The sequence below is a fragment of the Pleurodeles waltl genome, chromosome 3_1 (assembly GCF_031143425.1).
Source record: "Pleurodeles waltl isolate 20211129_DDA chromosome 3_1, aPleWal1.hap1.20221129, whole genome shotgun sequence".
Lineage (NCBI taxonomy): Eukaryota > Metazoa > Chordata > Amphibia > Caudata > Salamandridae > Pleurodeles > Pleurodeles waltl.
This window is the reverse complement of record NC_090440.1, coordinates 1906561880-1906575379: the sequence shown is the minus strand read 5'-3', so window position 1 is coordinate 1906575379 and position 13500 is coordinate 1906561880. Positions and strand designations below refer to the sequence as shown.

The 13500-nt window shown below is 48.5% G+C and overlaps 1 protein-coding gene across 4 annotated transcripts in view; it reads left to right on the top strand.

The window, feature by feature from the left end:
* CFLAR (CASP8 and FADD like apoptosis regulator) overlaps positions 1–13500 on the top strand; it is a 224671-nt gene that overhangs the window by 177027 nt on the left and 34144 nt on the right. For all 4 annotated transcript variants that reach the window (XM_069226076.1, XM_069226080.1, XM_069226079.1 and 1 more), the window contains one exon: positions 10726–10804. In XM_069226076.1, the coding sequence (XP_069082177.1) occupies positions 10726–10804 (79 nt within the window). The remainder of the gene's footprint in view (positions 1–10725; positions 10805–13500) is intronic.

The window sequence follows — 13500 nt, the reverse complement described above, 5'->3', positions numbered from 1 at the left end:
GCAAAGGGCCAGGCATTTTCCAGCGCTTTCTAAGATTATCTGCAGATGGCACTAAGACCAGGGCTGCTGCGGGGACTCTCCCGGAAGGGTGTTAGAAGTATTATTTAAATCGGGTTGTGGTCCCCAAAATTAGAATTAATAATAGAGCTATGTTTCAACAGACTCACTAAATTCCTAGAAATAAAAATATAATCAATTGTTGTAACCCCCCCCCCCCCCCCCCCCCCCCAATCGGCAGATGAACTCGGCTGAACGAGCCCACAACCTGGACCAGAGGTGAGGAGCATAGTACAAACAGCAAGCTCTGTCGGGCATGGAACTGCCACCCCCCACAGGTGTCTCGGCCACTCAACTCAAGATGGCGAGACCCACACCTAACTTGATGACTAAGTTGCACTCTTTTATGGGCCACCTACAGTTGGAGAGGCGCCCTGGGGACTGGGAGTTAGTTTCATGTTTTGGTGATGATGTCGCAGACGAGCGTCATATATAAACACGAAACGCAGGTGGGGGGCCGGGCCCGTGGTCTGGTAGGGTGGGGGGTGCGTGGTCCGCTACAGACATATTACTATGACAGAATATAATATACTAACATGGAATATAAGGGGGATGGGGTCACCTGCCAAAAGACATAGAGTGTTAGCCTACTTAAAAAGGCGGGGTATCCATGTGGCCTTGCTACAGGAAACACACCTCACCGCGATCAAGACTGAAAAATTAAGACGTAGATTGAGAGGGCAGGTATTTGCCACCAAATACTCAGCGTATGCCATGGGAGCCCTGGTGTTGGTTAGAGCGGGAGTCCCCTTTGAAGCTACCTCGACGGACATAGACCAAGAGGGCAGGTTTGTAATAGTGCAGGGGAGGCTACGTGGAGCCCTGATCGCCTTGACTGGTGTATATGCCCCTAACCAAGACCAGATTCCCCTCATGCAGCGCCTCTCGAGTCACATCACCCGCCAACAAAGTGAGGAGTTATTGATTGGGGGGGACTTTAACAGCATAATGGACATTGACCTTGATCGACCCACTCCCCCGTTGGCAGGCGCAGTAACACGCAAAATAGCTAAAAACCTGATGGACTGGATGAGGGCCTGGGAGCTGGTAGATGTCTGGCGCAATCAACACCCGGAGGAAAGGGACCACTTCTACTACTCCAGTCTACACCGAGTCCACACCAGGATAGATAGGATAGTATGCTCGTCCTCAATAGCACAGGAAATGACACACTCGGAATACTTAGGGCGCACCCTCTCTGATCATAACCCCCTCATGCTCACATGGAGGGCGGTCACTGATAGACCCCCCCATACCAATGTGGAGACTGTCCCCGGCATCGCTGCAAGACCAGGCGTACAGAGAAGTGCTCCGCTTTTACCTGGCTAGCCATATTGCTATCAATAAGGGATCCGCGTCAACTAGACGTGACGTGGGAGGCACTTAAGGTGCCGACCAGGGGTTACTGCCTGGGGCAGACAGTCGGGATTAGACGCACATCGGAGCTGGAATTGAATAAGTTAGAGAAGATCATACATGAAGGAGAAGGAGGGGGGAGCAGAGACGCGATTGAATTCGACAGGTACAAGGAAGCAAAGAAGACCCACTCACAGGTCGAGGAGCAGTTGAGATGCCACAATATGCAGAAACACTTGGCCTCGGTGCAGGAGGAGGAGGGCAGATCGGGCAAGATGTTAGCCTGGCTGGTGAGACCGAGGGGGAGGGGGAAGTCCCATCGTAAGAGTGCGGGATATGAGGGGCGAGAGCAGAAACACACCGGGGGCCATAAATGATGCTTTTAGAGAGTATTACACTTTCCTCTACAGGAGCCCAGAAGCACCCGAGACAGAGTCATTGGACGCTTATCTGCACTCATTACCCCTGAATGGACTGGAGCATGAGGAGAATGACAGGCTGGGGGGACCAGTGACTTTGGGGGAGGTACAGGAGGCCATTGCGCAGTTAGCGTGGGGGAAGACCCCGGGTACAGACGGGCTCCCGATGGACTTCTATAAGAGGTACTCAGCCTTGCTGGCACCCCAGTTGGTGGAAATGTACTCTGAGGCGTTCCAGCGAGGCCGCCTGCCGGATACAATGAGCGAGGCCTTGGTGGTCCCTCTCCCCAAGTCGGACTTGGGTGATGTGTCTGTGGCCAACTTCCGCCCATTATCAATGTTGAACAGTAACTTCAAAATCCTTAGTAAGCTTATGGCCAACCGACTGCTCCTACATATATCCAATTTGATCCACGAGGACCAAAACGGGTTTGTACCTGCATGCAATACATCATTAAATCTTAGATGCCTTTTTGCCATCTTGCACATGCAGCAAGCGGAGAGGCCCCCCGCAGGGACGCTCATTGTGATCGACTTAGTCCCACCTGACCGAGTCGAATGCCTTCACTATCTGAGGAGTGTGATGCGCCGGATGGGACTGGGGGAAGGATGGGTGAGATGGGTGGACCTGCTATACGAAGCTCCACTGGCAAAAGTAAGGACGGGCAGGACGGTGTCGGAAACTTACCCTATATAGAGGGGCACCAGACAGGGGTGCCCATTATCCCCATTGTTATTTGCTCTAGCCATTGAGCCTCTGGCGATCCGATTACGGATGGAGGGTAGGGGCAGGGGAGTGGAATAGGGACAGGATGAACCTATTATCTCACTCTACGCTGATGACATCCTGATCTACCTAAGGGAGGGAGACTCGGGGCTACCGTGGGCACTTGATAATCTGGACCACTTTGGAGGCCAGTCTGGCCTGTGCCTTAATAGGGGCAAGACCTTTGTATTTCCCTTGACAGCAGGAAGTCCGCGCCCCCCATCCTGTCCAGAGGACATGGTATAGGCACCACATACTTTCAAATATTTGGGCATACAGGTGTTCCATGACCTCAGGGACCTACATGAAGGTAACATAGGGAGGGCACTCCGATCGCTCCGGGCATCTGTGGGATTCTGGCAATCTCTTAAACTGTCCATAATGGCCAGAATATCACTATCCAAGATGATTATGCTGCCACGCCTCCTTTATTACTTTACCAACCTACCGGTGTTACTCCCCCTTCCGTGGTTTAGGGAGCTGAACAGCCTTCTCAGGGACCTTATTTGGGATGGTGGTCGCAGACAAACCGACTAGTGCAGGGGGATAGGGGGTCCCGGATTTTGAACTTTATTATCTGGCATGTCAACTACAGTGGATTTCCAGATAGTTCTCTGTGGAGGGCCGCCTAGACAAGTACACAAAAAATGGTTTTTGATAGGTCGATGAGCGGAAGCTCAGGAAGGGAGTGTCATGACGAAGGTAGCCCTATCGTGCTGGAAGAGATGCTTGCGACGCGTGGGAGCGGGACACCCTTACTCCCCAGCACTACCTCTATCGGTGATAACACAGGGCACTAAGGAGGGCACATTGCTGGGTTCGGGGCTGGGGGTTTGGCCAAAGCAGGGGTAGAAAATATAGGGGAACTCTTCCGAGATGGGGTACTTAGGTCCTTCACAGAAATGACTGATCAAAAGGGAATACCAGCGGGGCAATTTCTACTACACCAACACCTGTTACATCACATAAAGGGACATTGGGGTACGGTTAATGCGGAACCTACTACACACCGGGTCTTGCAACTCCTGCTAACCTCCGGAGTCTACCGTCACCAGGTGTCTGGGCTGTATAAGGCCCAAATTGACGACACACTTGACCCACTGTAGACGCTGAGGGAGAGATGGGAAAAGACACTAGGCAGGGACATGTCGGAGGCAGAATGGAGGAGGGTCCTAGCATACCCGCGGGTAGTCTCACAAAATACACGACTTCCATACATACAGTATAACTACACCCACAGAACATACCTCACCCCGCACCGGCTGAACCTCATATACGAGGGTGAACTCAGTGGGTGCCCCAGATGCGGCGAAGTGGATGCGGATCTGGACCACATGATGTGGCACTGCCCCGAACTCCTGCGGAACTGGAGGACAGCATTGACTGATCTGGAGAGCCTTTTGGGCGCCACTCTGGGTCTGACCCCTTCTGTGTGCCTGCTGGGCTTGTACCCGGGACCGTCCCTTGGGAGGGTAGGCAATCGATTCCTGGACCTGGCCTTAGTGTTGTTTGGGAGACGGATCACATTCGGCTGGAAATTGCCACGGTCCCCACCCCCACCCCCCCCACCCCATAGGGGACTGGAGACTGGACCTATCAAAGTGGGCAAGGGCCGAATTGCAGGTACTATGATGTGATGAGGCTCGGGGAGTGCGCCAACGCCCCTGGGAAGAGGCACTGACCAAGTGGGAGAGCAGGGACTGGGAAACAGGAACACCGGCGGGGGGTCCAGGGCAAACACGGAACAGGAGGAGAGAGAATCCAGAATAGGATAGACACACTGAATCTTAATACCAAGGGGGATGCCCTGGAATACCTCGCCCTAAACGGGCTATGAAATAAAGAGACAGAAGAGAAGGCGGACAGACCTAGAGAACATCAGCGGATATAGGTACCGTAAGAGGCAATAGGCAAAGGGAGTACCCCAGTTTCCCCCTGATGACTCCTCCCCCCATCAGGGAAACCACAGAGGTAGCGACTGGACCCAGTGCGCTGCCCGGGCCCGCCCTCTTACAACCAGTAGACAGCACTCGCCCCCTCTGCGACGCACCACCATGTACATAGTTGCCTTGGTTTTCGGCGTAGAACTGGCACGGGATCACGAAAAAGATAGTGAAATGCACGACACAGGAACATACACAACCAATATGCAAATCGCGCACAGAACCAAGACCATACAGGGACTGAACGTCAGAGCTGAGTGGGAACCCAGCGAACAATATGTTTGAGAATAACACTGGAAACTGTTGCAGCTTGTATGATGACGTAAATAAATGTATGTGTATACAATGAACAGAATTGATTATGTACACCAACAAAATGTTAATAAAAACAATAAAAAAAAAAAAAATTGTTGTAGAGGCAGACCCTATAGGTCAGGATACTGTGCCCTTTTTTCCATCACATTGTGCAAATCTGAGCAAGCAACTAGTGCCTCCAGTTCTTTCCTCCTTACTTTTGATGAGGGACAAGCTTGCATTAAAATCCCCTGCTAAGCAGAGATGCAAATGCTGACCTTGTTGAGATTTTTGCACCACCAAGCCTGTTATAAAATCAAATATGTCATGAAACTTCCGATTGAGTACGTTAATTAAATCATTATTATAAAAATTTACTAACAGTAAAGGCAGCCCACCCTTATACCAAACAGACTGGAAATCTTTTGCATGGGTTTTCACAGGTTCAACACGTCCCCGGAGCAATATCACGTCCCCGGAGCAATAAATTAACCCATATAGATAGCCCTTCCGATGCACAGCCAAAACGTGTAGGTAATGCTGATGAGCTGTTAACACGCAAAACCCTCGAATGTTACTGGATTAATTTCCCAGGTCCCTTGCAATAACACAGTGTCATATTATTTTATGAACGAAACCCAATCCGGTATGAGGAGCTTGGAGCGAAGGCCAGCAGTGTTCCATTTCAGGATTTCTAACGTTGACATTTTAGATGGTGGTAGCAGAGCAACAGGTGTTACACTGGAGCAATTTGAAGCAGATACAATGTTGTTAAACACACCAGTTACTGAATTGCAAGGCACAGGGATGGTACGATAGCAATCCAACTCTGTTATTTTACTAGGGGCCACTTCACAAACAGAAGGAGCAACTACTGACAGTGGAGTCCCCACAAGCCTCCTAGGTGCTGGAACTCAGTCAATGTCATTTACATCTGCAAGCATTGGGAAACCTGTTACTGCTAGGTACTCCCCAGAGGAATCTAAGCCCTGGATCGTGATTAGATGATTGCCGCAGGTACCGAGATGGCTTATAAAAGTGGACCAGTGGCAGAGTCTCAATCTTAGACCTGGCTGTAGGTTACAATACACACGGCCCCCACAAATCTATCATTATATATATGGGTGCCTAAAATTGACGACAACACAGTCTCCAGCTATGTTTTTCCTGGAATAGGCAATTCAGCCAACCCTTCGTACTATTAAAGTTTTTTTACTTCTTTCGGGATTTAAACTCCTGTGTATACTTAACCAATGAATCACTTTTTTTCGTAGCGCCACCAACGACTCTTCTTAGCTGCTTTCCAAAGGCGGCACACCCACCAGGTTCAGAACATAAGGGCTTGCTTCCGGAGTCAAATTTAAGATCATTGGACTAGACTCTACCCTCGTACAGCTACTCCCTTCAACATTATTAACCCTATGGACTTGATTGCTTGCTGTAGGCACAAAATGATCATTGTCAATAATATTGCTATTGTTGTTACCAGTGTTCTCTACTCAGCCTGCCGTGGCCAATAGCACATTCGTACTACCATTCTTATCCTCATGCTGTATAACTGAGGTGTACAGAGGGGGTGCAGTAGCTGGGCAAGAAGCCACTACGCTAACTGAGGTCTCCCCCATCCAGGTGCGCCAGTACCCTGGGGTACACTACTCGGCGGGTGGTCGAGACCTACTGATGCTGGAGAATTAACTGAAGCTGATAATTTTTCTGTGGCATCCATTATTGGTTTTAATTTGGCTTCCAGAATAGCTGACAACCTGCTGCATATCTCCTCAGTATTAACACTGGCTATTGGTAGTGCACTTAAAGCCTTCTTAACCACTGAGTCACTCCTCTGGACTGCTCCCCTGCCCAAGTGATAATCTGCACTCTGTCAATGCAATTTCGTTTGAGACCACCCCAAGTGCCGCTCCAACATGGTATCAATTCTAGTAGGTTTTTGCAAAGTTTTTCGTAGTGATCCAGTACAACCCGTTAATTTATGTTTGCCGATTTTCAATCAGAATATGCACTAGGGGTGAGACTCCCAGATCATCAGTGGCTAAATTGAATACCTCAGACGGATGGCCCAACCTGCCCTCAATCGGCTGCAGATGGCCCGCTCTTGGCTCAGTATTCACCCGGGCACGTGACTGAGCGTGTACTGGGCAAGTTGCTTTTGGAGCCTCTCACGGCTCACACAGGTGCGGGCGGCCCCTCCGCCACTGATCAAAGCATTCTGAGGCAGTGTGGGACATGCATTCCCTTTAAAGTCTAAGGGGGTCATTCTGACCCCGGCGGTCTCAGACCGCCGGGGCCAGGGTCGGCGGGAGCACCGCCGACAGACCGGCGGTGCCCCGCAGGGCATTCTGACCGCGGCGGTTCGGCCGCGGTCAGACAAGGAAAACCGGCGGTCTCCCGCCGGTTTTCCGCTGCCCTACAGAATCCTCCATGGCTGCGGAGCGCGCTCCGCAGCCATGGGGATTCTGACACCCCCTACTGCCATCCTGATCCTGGCGGAACAGGATGGCGGTAGGGGGTGCGGCGGGGCCCCTGGGGGCCCCTGCAGTGCCCATGCCCATGGCATGGGCACTGCAGGGGCCCCCGTAAGAGGGCCCCACAAAGTATTTCAGTGTCTGCTATGCAGACACTGAAATACACGACGGGTGCCACTGCACCCGTCGCACCTTCCCACTACGCCGGCTCAATTCTGAGCCGGCGTCCTCGTGGGAAGGTTGATTTGCCCTGGGCTGGCGGGCGGCCTTTTGGCGGCCGCCCGCCAGCCCAGGGCAAATCCCAAAATACCCTCAGCGGTCTTTAGACGCCGCCGAAGTTAGAATCAGGCCCTAAGTGTCCTGCTCCACGGGTCGGGCAAGGTGCTTTTGGAGCCGCTCACACAAGTGCAAGAGCGGCCCCTCCTTCACTTACCAAAGGAGGCTGATGCAGGGTGGGACATGCAGTCCTCCCTGAAAGTCCCAGCATCCCATTGTTTCAGCATGAACATCGCATTATCCTACACTATACTTCATGTCCCATCCTCACCCACCTTGCTGGAAAACAATCTAACAGTGGAATCGATGGTCATGGGCATTGCCAGCAAAAGCAGGAGTCCCTCAACCTTGTGAGTCGTAAGACTTTCTTTGAAGAAAAACAACTTGCACCCATCCGAGCCCAGCACTAGATGGCAGGATTATGCTAAGTATGTGAATCTACAGCAGTACATGCCACAAACAGATGTCTCTGGGTAAGTAACATTTTCCTTTCCTTTAAGTCAAAACTTGGTTTTGACCTGCAGACAACCTGGAAACACAAAATGGATTTTGAGTGCGAACATGATATTTAATTGCAAATTCAAGATCACTGTGGGATGTACACTCCAGACATTTACAGAAGATTGATAAAGAGACCACCCCTTAAAAGGATTTTATTTACAACAGTTTATTTCACACCATGTAACGTGCAAATGTAAGGTTGATTTTGGTATTGATTCGGTGAGGTGTACAGGTCAACATGTGGTGGCTTTTCATGCTTCCATTGAGAGCACAGCCCAGGATTATGATACTGCACATCCTACAGAGAAATAGTTATTGTGTAGTAGAAATTTTTTAATCTGCAACATTTAGTGTGTTTTTGCAAAGGCTTCCATGTTTCTCAGAACCAGCAAAGAGTTAATGCTTTGACTGGGGCCTTGCTGAGATCAATAACCCCCAGACTTGTGAAACAAATAGAGACATCCCTCCCAAGATCCTATATGTGCTTGAGCAGCTCAGTGTCTGTTATGTGAGTGTCCTTGCATCTAGGAAAAGAGCCAGGAAACCTCTGTCTACAGCAGGACCGACTTTAGCGCTGGTAGCTCCCTATGCAACAGTCCTTTTTGGCACCTTCCCCCATGACCTCCTGCTCAGATTTGATCACTATCACGCGAAAAAAGTGCTCCTCATCTTTCCAAAGTCGCTCTCTCATATAAACATAATTTGTTTCAAAGCTCCGGTAAAGGCTGACTTTACTAATCCACTCAGCTTTCCACATAAAATAAAGCTCTGTTCTTTGCACCAGGCATATTAACCCTCTGTGCTACTTCATAACGAGTCAAAACTGCCACTGGACAAAGCTCTGATCTCTCGCTCTAGCAGGAACATTAATCACTAGAGTTATCTTCACATTTTCATTGCTGCCTGGAAGCTGGATGCACAAAGAACTCTCCAGCGGGTGCTTTTAAAATCGTAAGTTATGCTAAACACAGCGCGCCCTCATTCTGAGATCAGTAATCCCACCCTTCCTCCCGGCCCCTCCCCCCCAAGTCAGTACCCAGTGCGGCTACACTGGTCGCGCCGCCCTAATGCCGGCCCTGATCTACAGTATGTGCATCTGCGGATAGGGATGGTAAAAGGATAGATGCTCTGATAGAGACTGATGAATGGAGAAACATGTTGCATTCCTACCACAGACCAAAGGAAGTGGCAGCTACAAATGAGGTCACGTTAGTCTCTAATAACTGCCTACTTAACTCTCAAATTCGACTTGCAGTACCACAGATCTCCAGTGTTCCTTGGATATCCTTGGTTTTATCAATACACGTGTAGTAAACATGCCTTTTGATCTTGAAGTCAATGGTGCAGAAGCAAGTAAACCACAGTAGCAAACATTGACAAAGACAATAGTTCTCACATTGTTGTTCTATTGCCTGCCAATAATTTTCGGCAATGCTATACAGCAGTTTCAAGAAAAGAACAAACATTTGCAATGCAGCAGGTCTCACATTTGCTCGAGTTAAAGCTATTAGCGTTGTAAACTTTTAACCGGACTTTTCTTGCCACACAAATTGAAAGAAAAAAGAAAAAAACAAGCGTGATTGTGCTGAAAATGAAAACAAAAAAAGCGAGCGCGATCGCGCTATGTAAAACTCAGCACAGTCGCACTGCATGGAAAATAAAAAGGTAAAGTAGTGCAGAAACCAGGCTGAAAACATCGAGTCTCGTAAGTTTTCAGTAGTTGGCCGGTGCGCTCAAGGAGGGCTAAACACCGGAAAAGGCATGAGGTATGCATGTCTTTCACTAATAAAAGCAAGCGGATTTTAAAAGGCAAGCCCACGACCCAGTGAAAGTGGTGGGCTTGACACGGGCGTGGTTACAAGCCCAAAGAGAGATTACAACAGGGACGGAGCGCTTGTGTGCTCGACCCTAAAAAAAGGCGCAATGATGCAGCCGCTCTTGCATCACTCTGCTGGGGAAGCATGTGCGTGCCAGCGGAACGACATGACCCTCATTTTAATTTATTTTTATTTATGGATCCAAGATTGCTGACACCAGTTAGATGAGTAAATAGAAAAATGCACCTTTTCAGCAGGAAAGTCCTTTTTGAAATGTCTCATGGCCTGACAGGAAATGGAAGCTGCTAAGCATTAAAAAAAATATAAAATGGAAAAAGATATTTAAAGGACCTCAAGGATGAGTGTGCAAAGGAAAAGCAAGTTGGGTTGTTGGGGGTTTGGATTGGGGGGAAACAATGTGTGTGTGTGGAGGGGTGGTAAATAACGAGTACTACAAATTTTGGTGTAGAAATCTCCAAAATTTGCATGTTACGCACCATTTTTCAGGCCTAGATTCATAAATGGTGCAATAAATTCAGAGCTCTACAATTGTGTTAGGTGTAATAAATATCATACTTTCCTCATCACCGGAGAGTTGTATATTGCACTCTTTTTCTCTCTGATATTTCTGCATACATTTCTTATTTTTTTTTTCTCTTTTGGCTTTCGCTCTTTCTCCCAGTATTGGCCCCGTTGGTGCCCCCAACAAGATTAGAAGGCAGTTGCAGTCAAGAGAGGTGGAAAACCAGATCACTGGTGATGTTAAGGAAGACTGCCAGAGAAGAAAAACTAATGTGAGGTGCTTGTGTTTTCTAGGGTCTCGATGATTGTTACACGATGCAGAGCCACCCTTTGGGGATGTGTCTGATTATTGACTGCATTGGCAATGATACAGGTAAGTCTTGCCAGGGCGTGCTCTGGTTGACTGCTCTGGGAATATTACTTGTATGTTTTGCAGAGACACCCATGTCACACAGAAAAGGGCCCTAGGTAATAAGTTCATGCTGTAATTCATATGGTACAAAACTCCCCTTAATGAATAGGTTATGCATTAATAAGCAGGTGTAGGTGTTTCTTAATGGCCACAGTTACACGGATCGTATGAGGTGCTTGTAAGAAGAGGATGTAATGGGAATAGTCTTGGGTGAGTAACCTTTCCCTTCTCTTGTACCTGGGCATCTTATGTTATTAAAATGTATTGACTAATTACCATGGAACATCACACTGCAGGAGATAGGTACAGCTTGTGCAGATCAGACAGTGGGCTAAAATGTCCTTAAGGCTACATTACAACGTGGATGTGTACTTGTGAGTTTGCACCCAGAAAGTGTCCAGGCTCTAGTCAGAGAGAAAGGCCAATTGCAATACTCTGAGGTGTCCTAACAGAGTGAAAGATTTACATATTTCTTGAACTCCTTTGAAACTCGTCTCTCTTTGTGTAAATCCAGAATAAAGTGGAACTGCATTAGGTTGCCGTGCTAATCCGAGTTTGGACGTGGACTCGTGGACGCTAAGAAGTCAGTCTCCTTCATTGAAATGGCCATATGCCTTTGACTCTGTTGTGAGATTCTAGAGCAGTGGTTTTCAAACTTGTTAATGCCGCCCCCCACCCCCAAGTGGGAAAAAAATAAATCACCGGGCCCCCCCTTAGACTTTTTCATAACTATTCTATTAAGTTGGCAATGTTTAAATAAGTCTAAGCTTATTTAAACATTCCAGTTAAGTTCAGTTACCTTTTCACAAATGCAATAAACATTTTTTGGCTTTAAACAAAGCACTATTATCTGCAAAGTCCTTATTTTGGCCAGAGTCTGGGACCCCCCCCCCCCAACCCCCAGGATCACTTGAGGCCCCCTTAGGGTGGCCGGCCCCCCAGTTTGAAGACCCCTATTCTAGAGTAGTGCGTGCAACTCTTAGTTCCTGCTTTCCCACATAATCATTTTAGTCTATAAAATATTACATTTTTGTGAGACTGTCCCCTTTTTTATATTTACACTTACTCAATTTTAAGATTGTCCCTCCCAAAAAATGTTGTGCCTAACTGACGCATAGGCTGAATTTCTACTTTTTTTTTACACGTTCAAACAATGATTTCAGATTATAACTACACAGAACACAGTTAAATTATATTTGGTTCATATGTAGTTGTAAGATACACATGCTGTGCATACTTCTTCCATTTAGCATTTGGCTTCGACATGTGCAAGTTGTAGAAGTCTTTTCAAGTCCTGAGGTCCTGCATACAGACTGCAAATGCAGTGAAAAAGGCCTGCGGGGGGGGGGGGTGTGTGTGTGTGTGTGTGTGTGTGTGTGTGTGTGTATATATATATATATATATATATATATATATATTCATTCGATGGCATGTGTAGCTGCAGATACACATGCTGTGCTTATCCCGCCATCTAGTGTTGGGCTCGGAGTGTTACAAGTTGTTTTTCTTCGAAGAAGTCTTTTCGAGTCACGAGATCGAGGGACTCCTCCCATTTCGACTCCATTGCGCATGGGCGTCGACTCCATGTTAGATTGTTTTCTTTCCGCCATCGGGTTCGGACGTGTTCCTCTTCGCTCCGTGTTTCGGTTCGGAAAGTTAGTTAAATCTCGGAAAAATCGTCTGTATTGTTTGCGTTCGGTATCGGGTTAGTTATAGCAGATAGACACCGAATAAAAGAAGAGCTCCGGTAGCCCTTCGGGGCTTCCATTCCCCGGCGGGGCCTGGTCGGCCCGACCGCGTGCGTCTTCAAGGCTCATGGAACGTACCCCATTCCGCTTCTGCCCTGAATGCCACAATAAGTATCCTTATACAGACCAGCATTTGGTCTCTAATTTGTGTTTGTCCCCCGAACACAAAGAGGATACCTGCGAGGCCTGTCAGGCATTTCGGTCGAAGAAGACGCTACGAGACCGGAGAGCTCGAAGGCTTCAAATGGCATCGACGCCGTCAGGACACCACGACGTCGAAGAAGAGGAGACTTTCTCCATTCCTGATTCGGACTCGGACGAAGCCGAAAGTGAGCAGCCGGCGAAAACCGTGAGTAAAACTGCCCCGGCTAAAACTCACACCAAAATAATGAAAGCCCAGGGGACGCCACCGCCGGCAGGCCATGGCTTAACCCGTAAACACGGTGACCAAGCATCGGCACCGAAAAAGGGCACACACGTGTTGAAGACATCCGACTCCGTTCGAGATACCAGCACAGAATATACTCGCCACCGAGATACTGGCTCCGACCATACTCGACGCCGAGATACCGGCTCCGAGCAAAGTCGGCACCGAGAGATCGGCACCCCGAAACCGAAAAAGGTGGCTTTGGAGCTGAAAAAGACTGCGGAAAAAGTTTCGGTGCCGAAACACCCAGCATCGGAGCCGAAACAGAGCTCCTATTCCGAAGAACAAGGCCTTTCATCACAACTACAAGGCCATAAATTTGGACAAGAATTAGAGCTGGGAGAGCCAGACTATACACAAAGAAGGCTCCATATTCAGAAAGACACAGGGAAAATAAGAACTCTCCCCGCTATTAAAATGAAAAGGAAACTTGCTTTCCAAGAAACAGAAAAACAGCCAAAAGCAAAAGTGGCTAAAGAAAA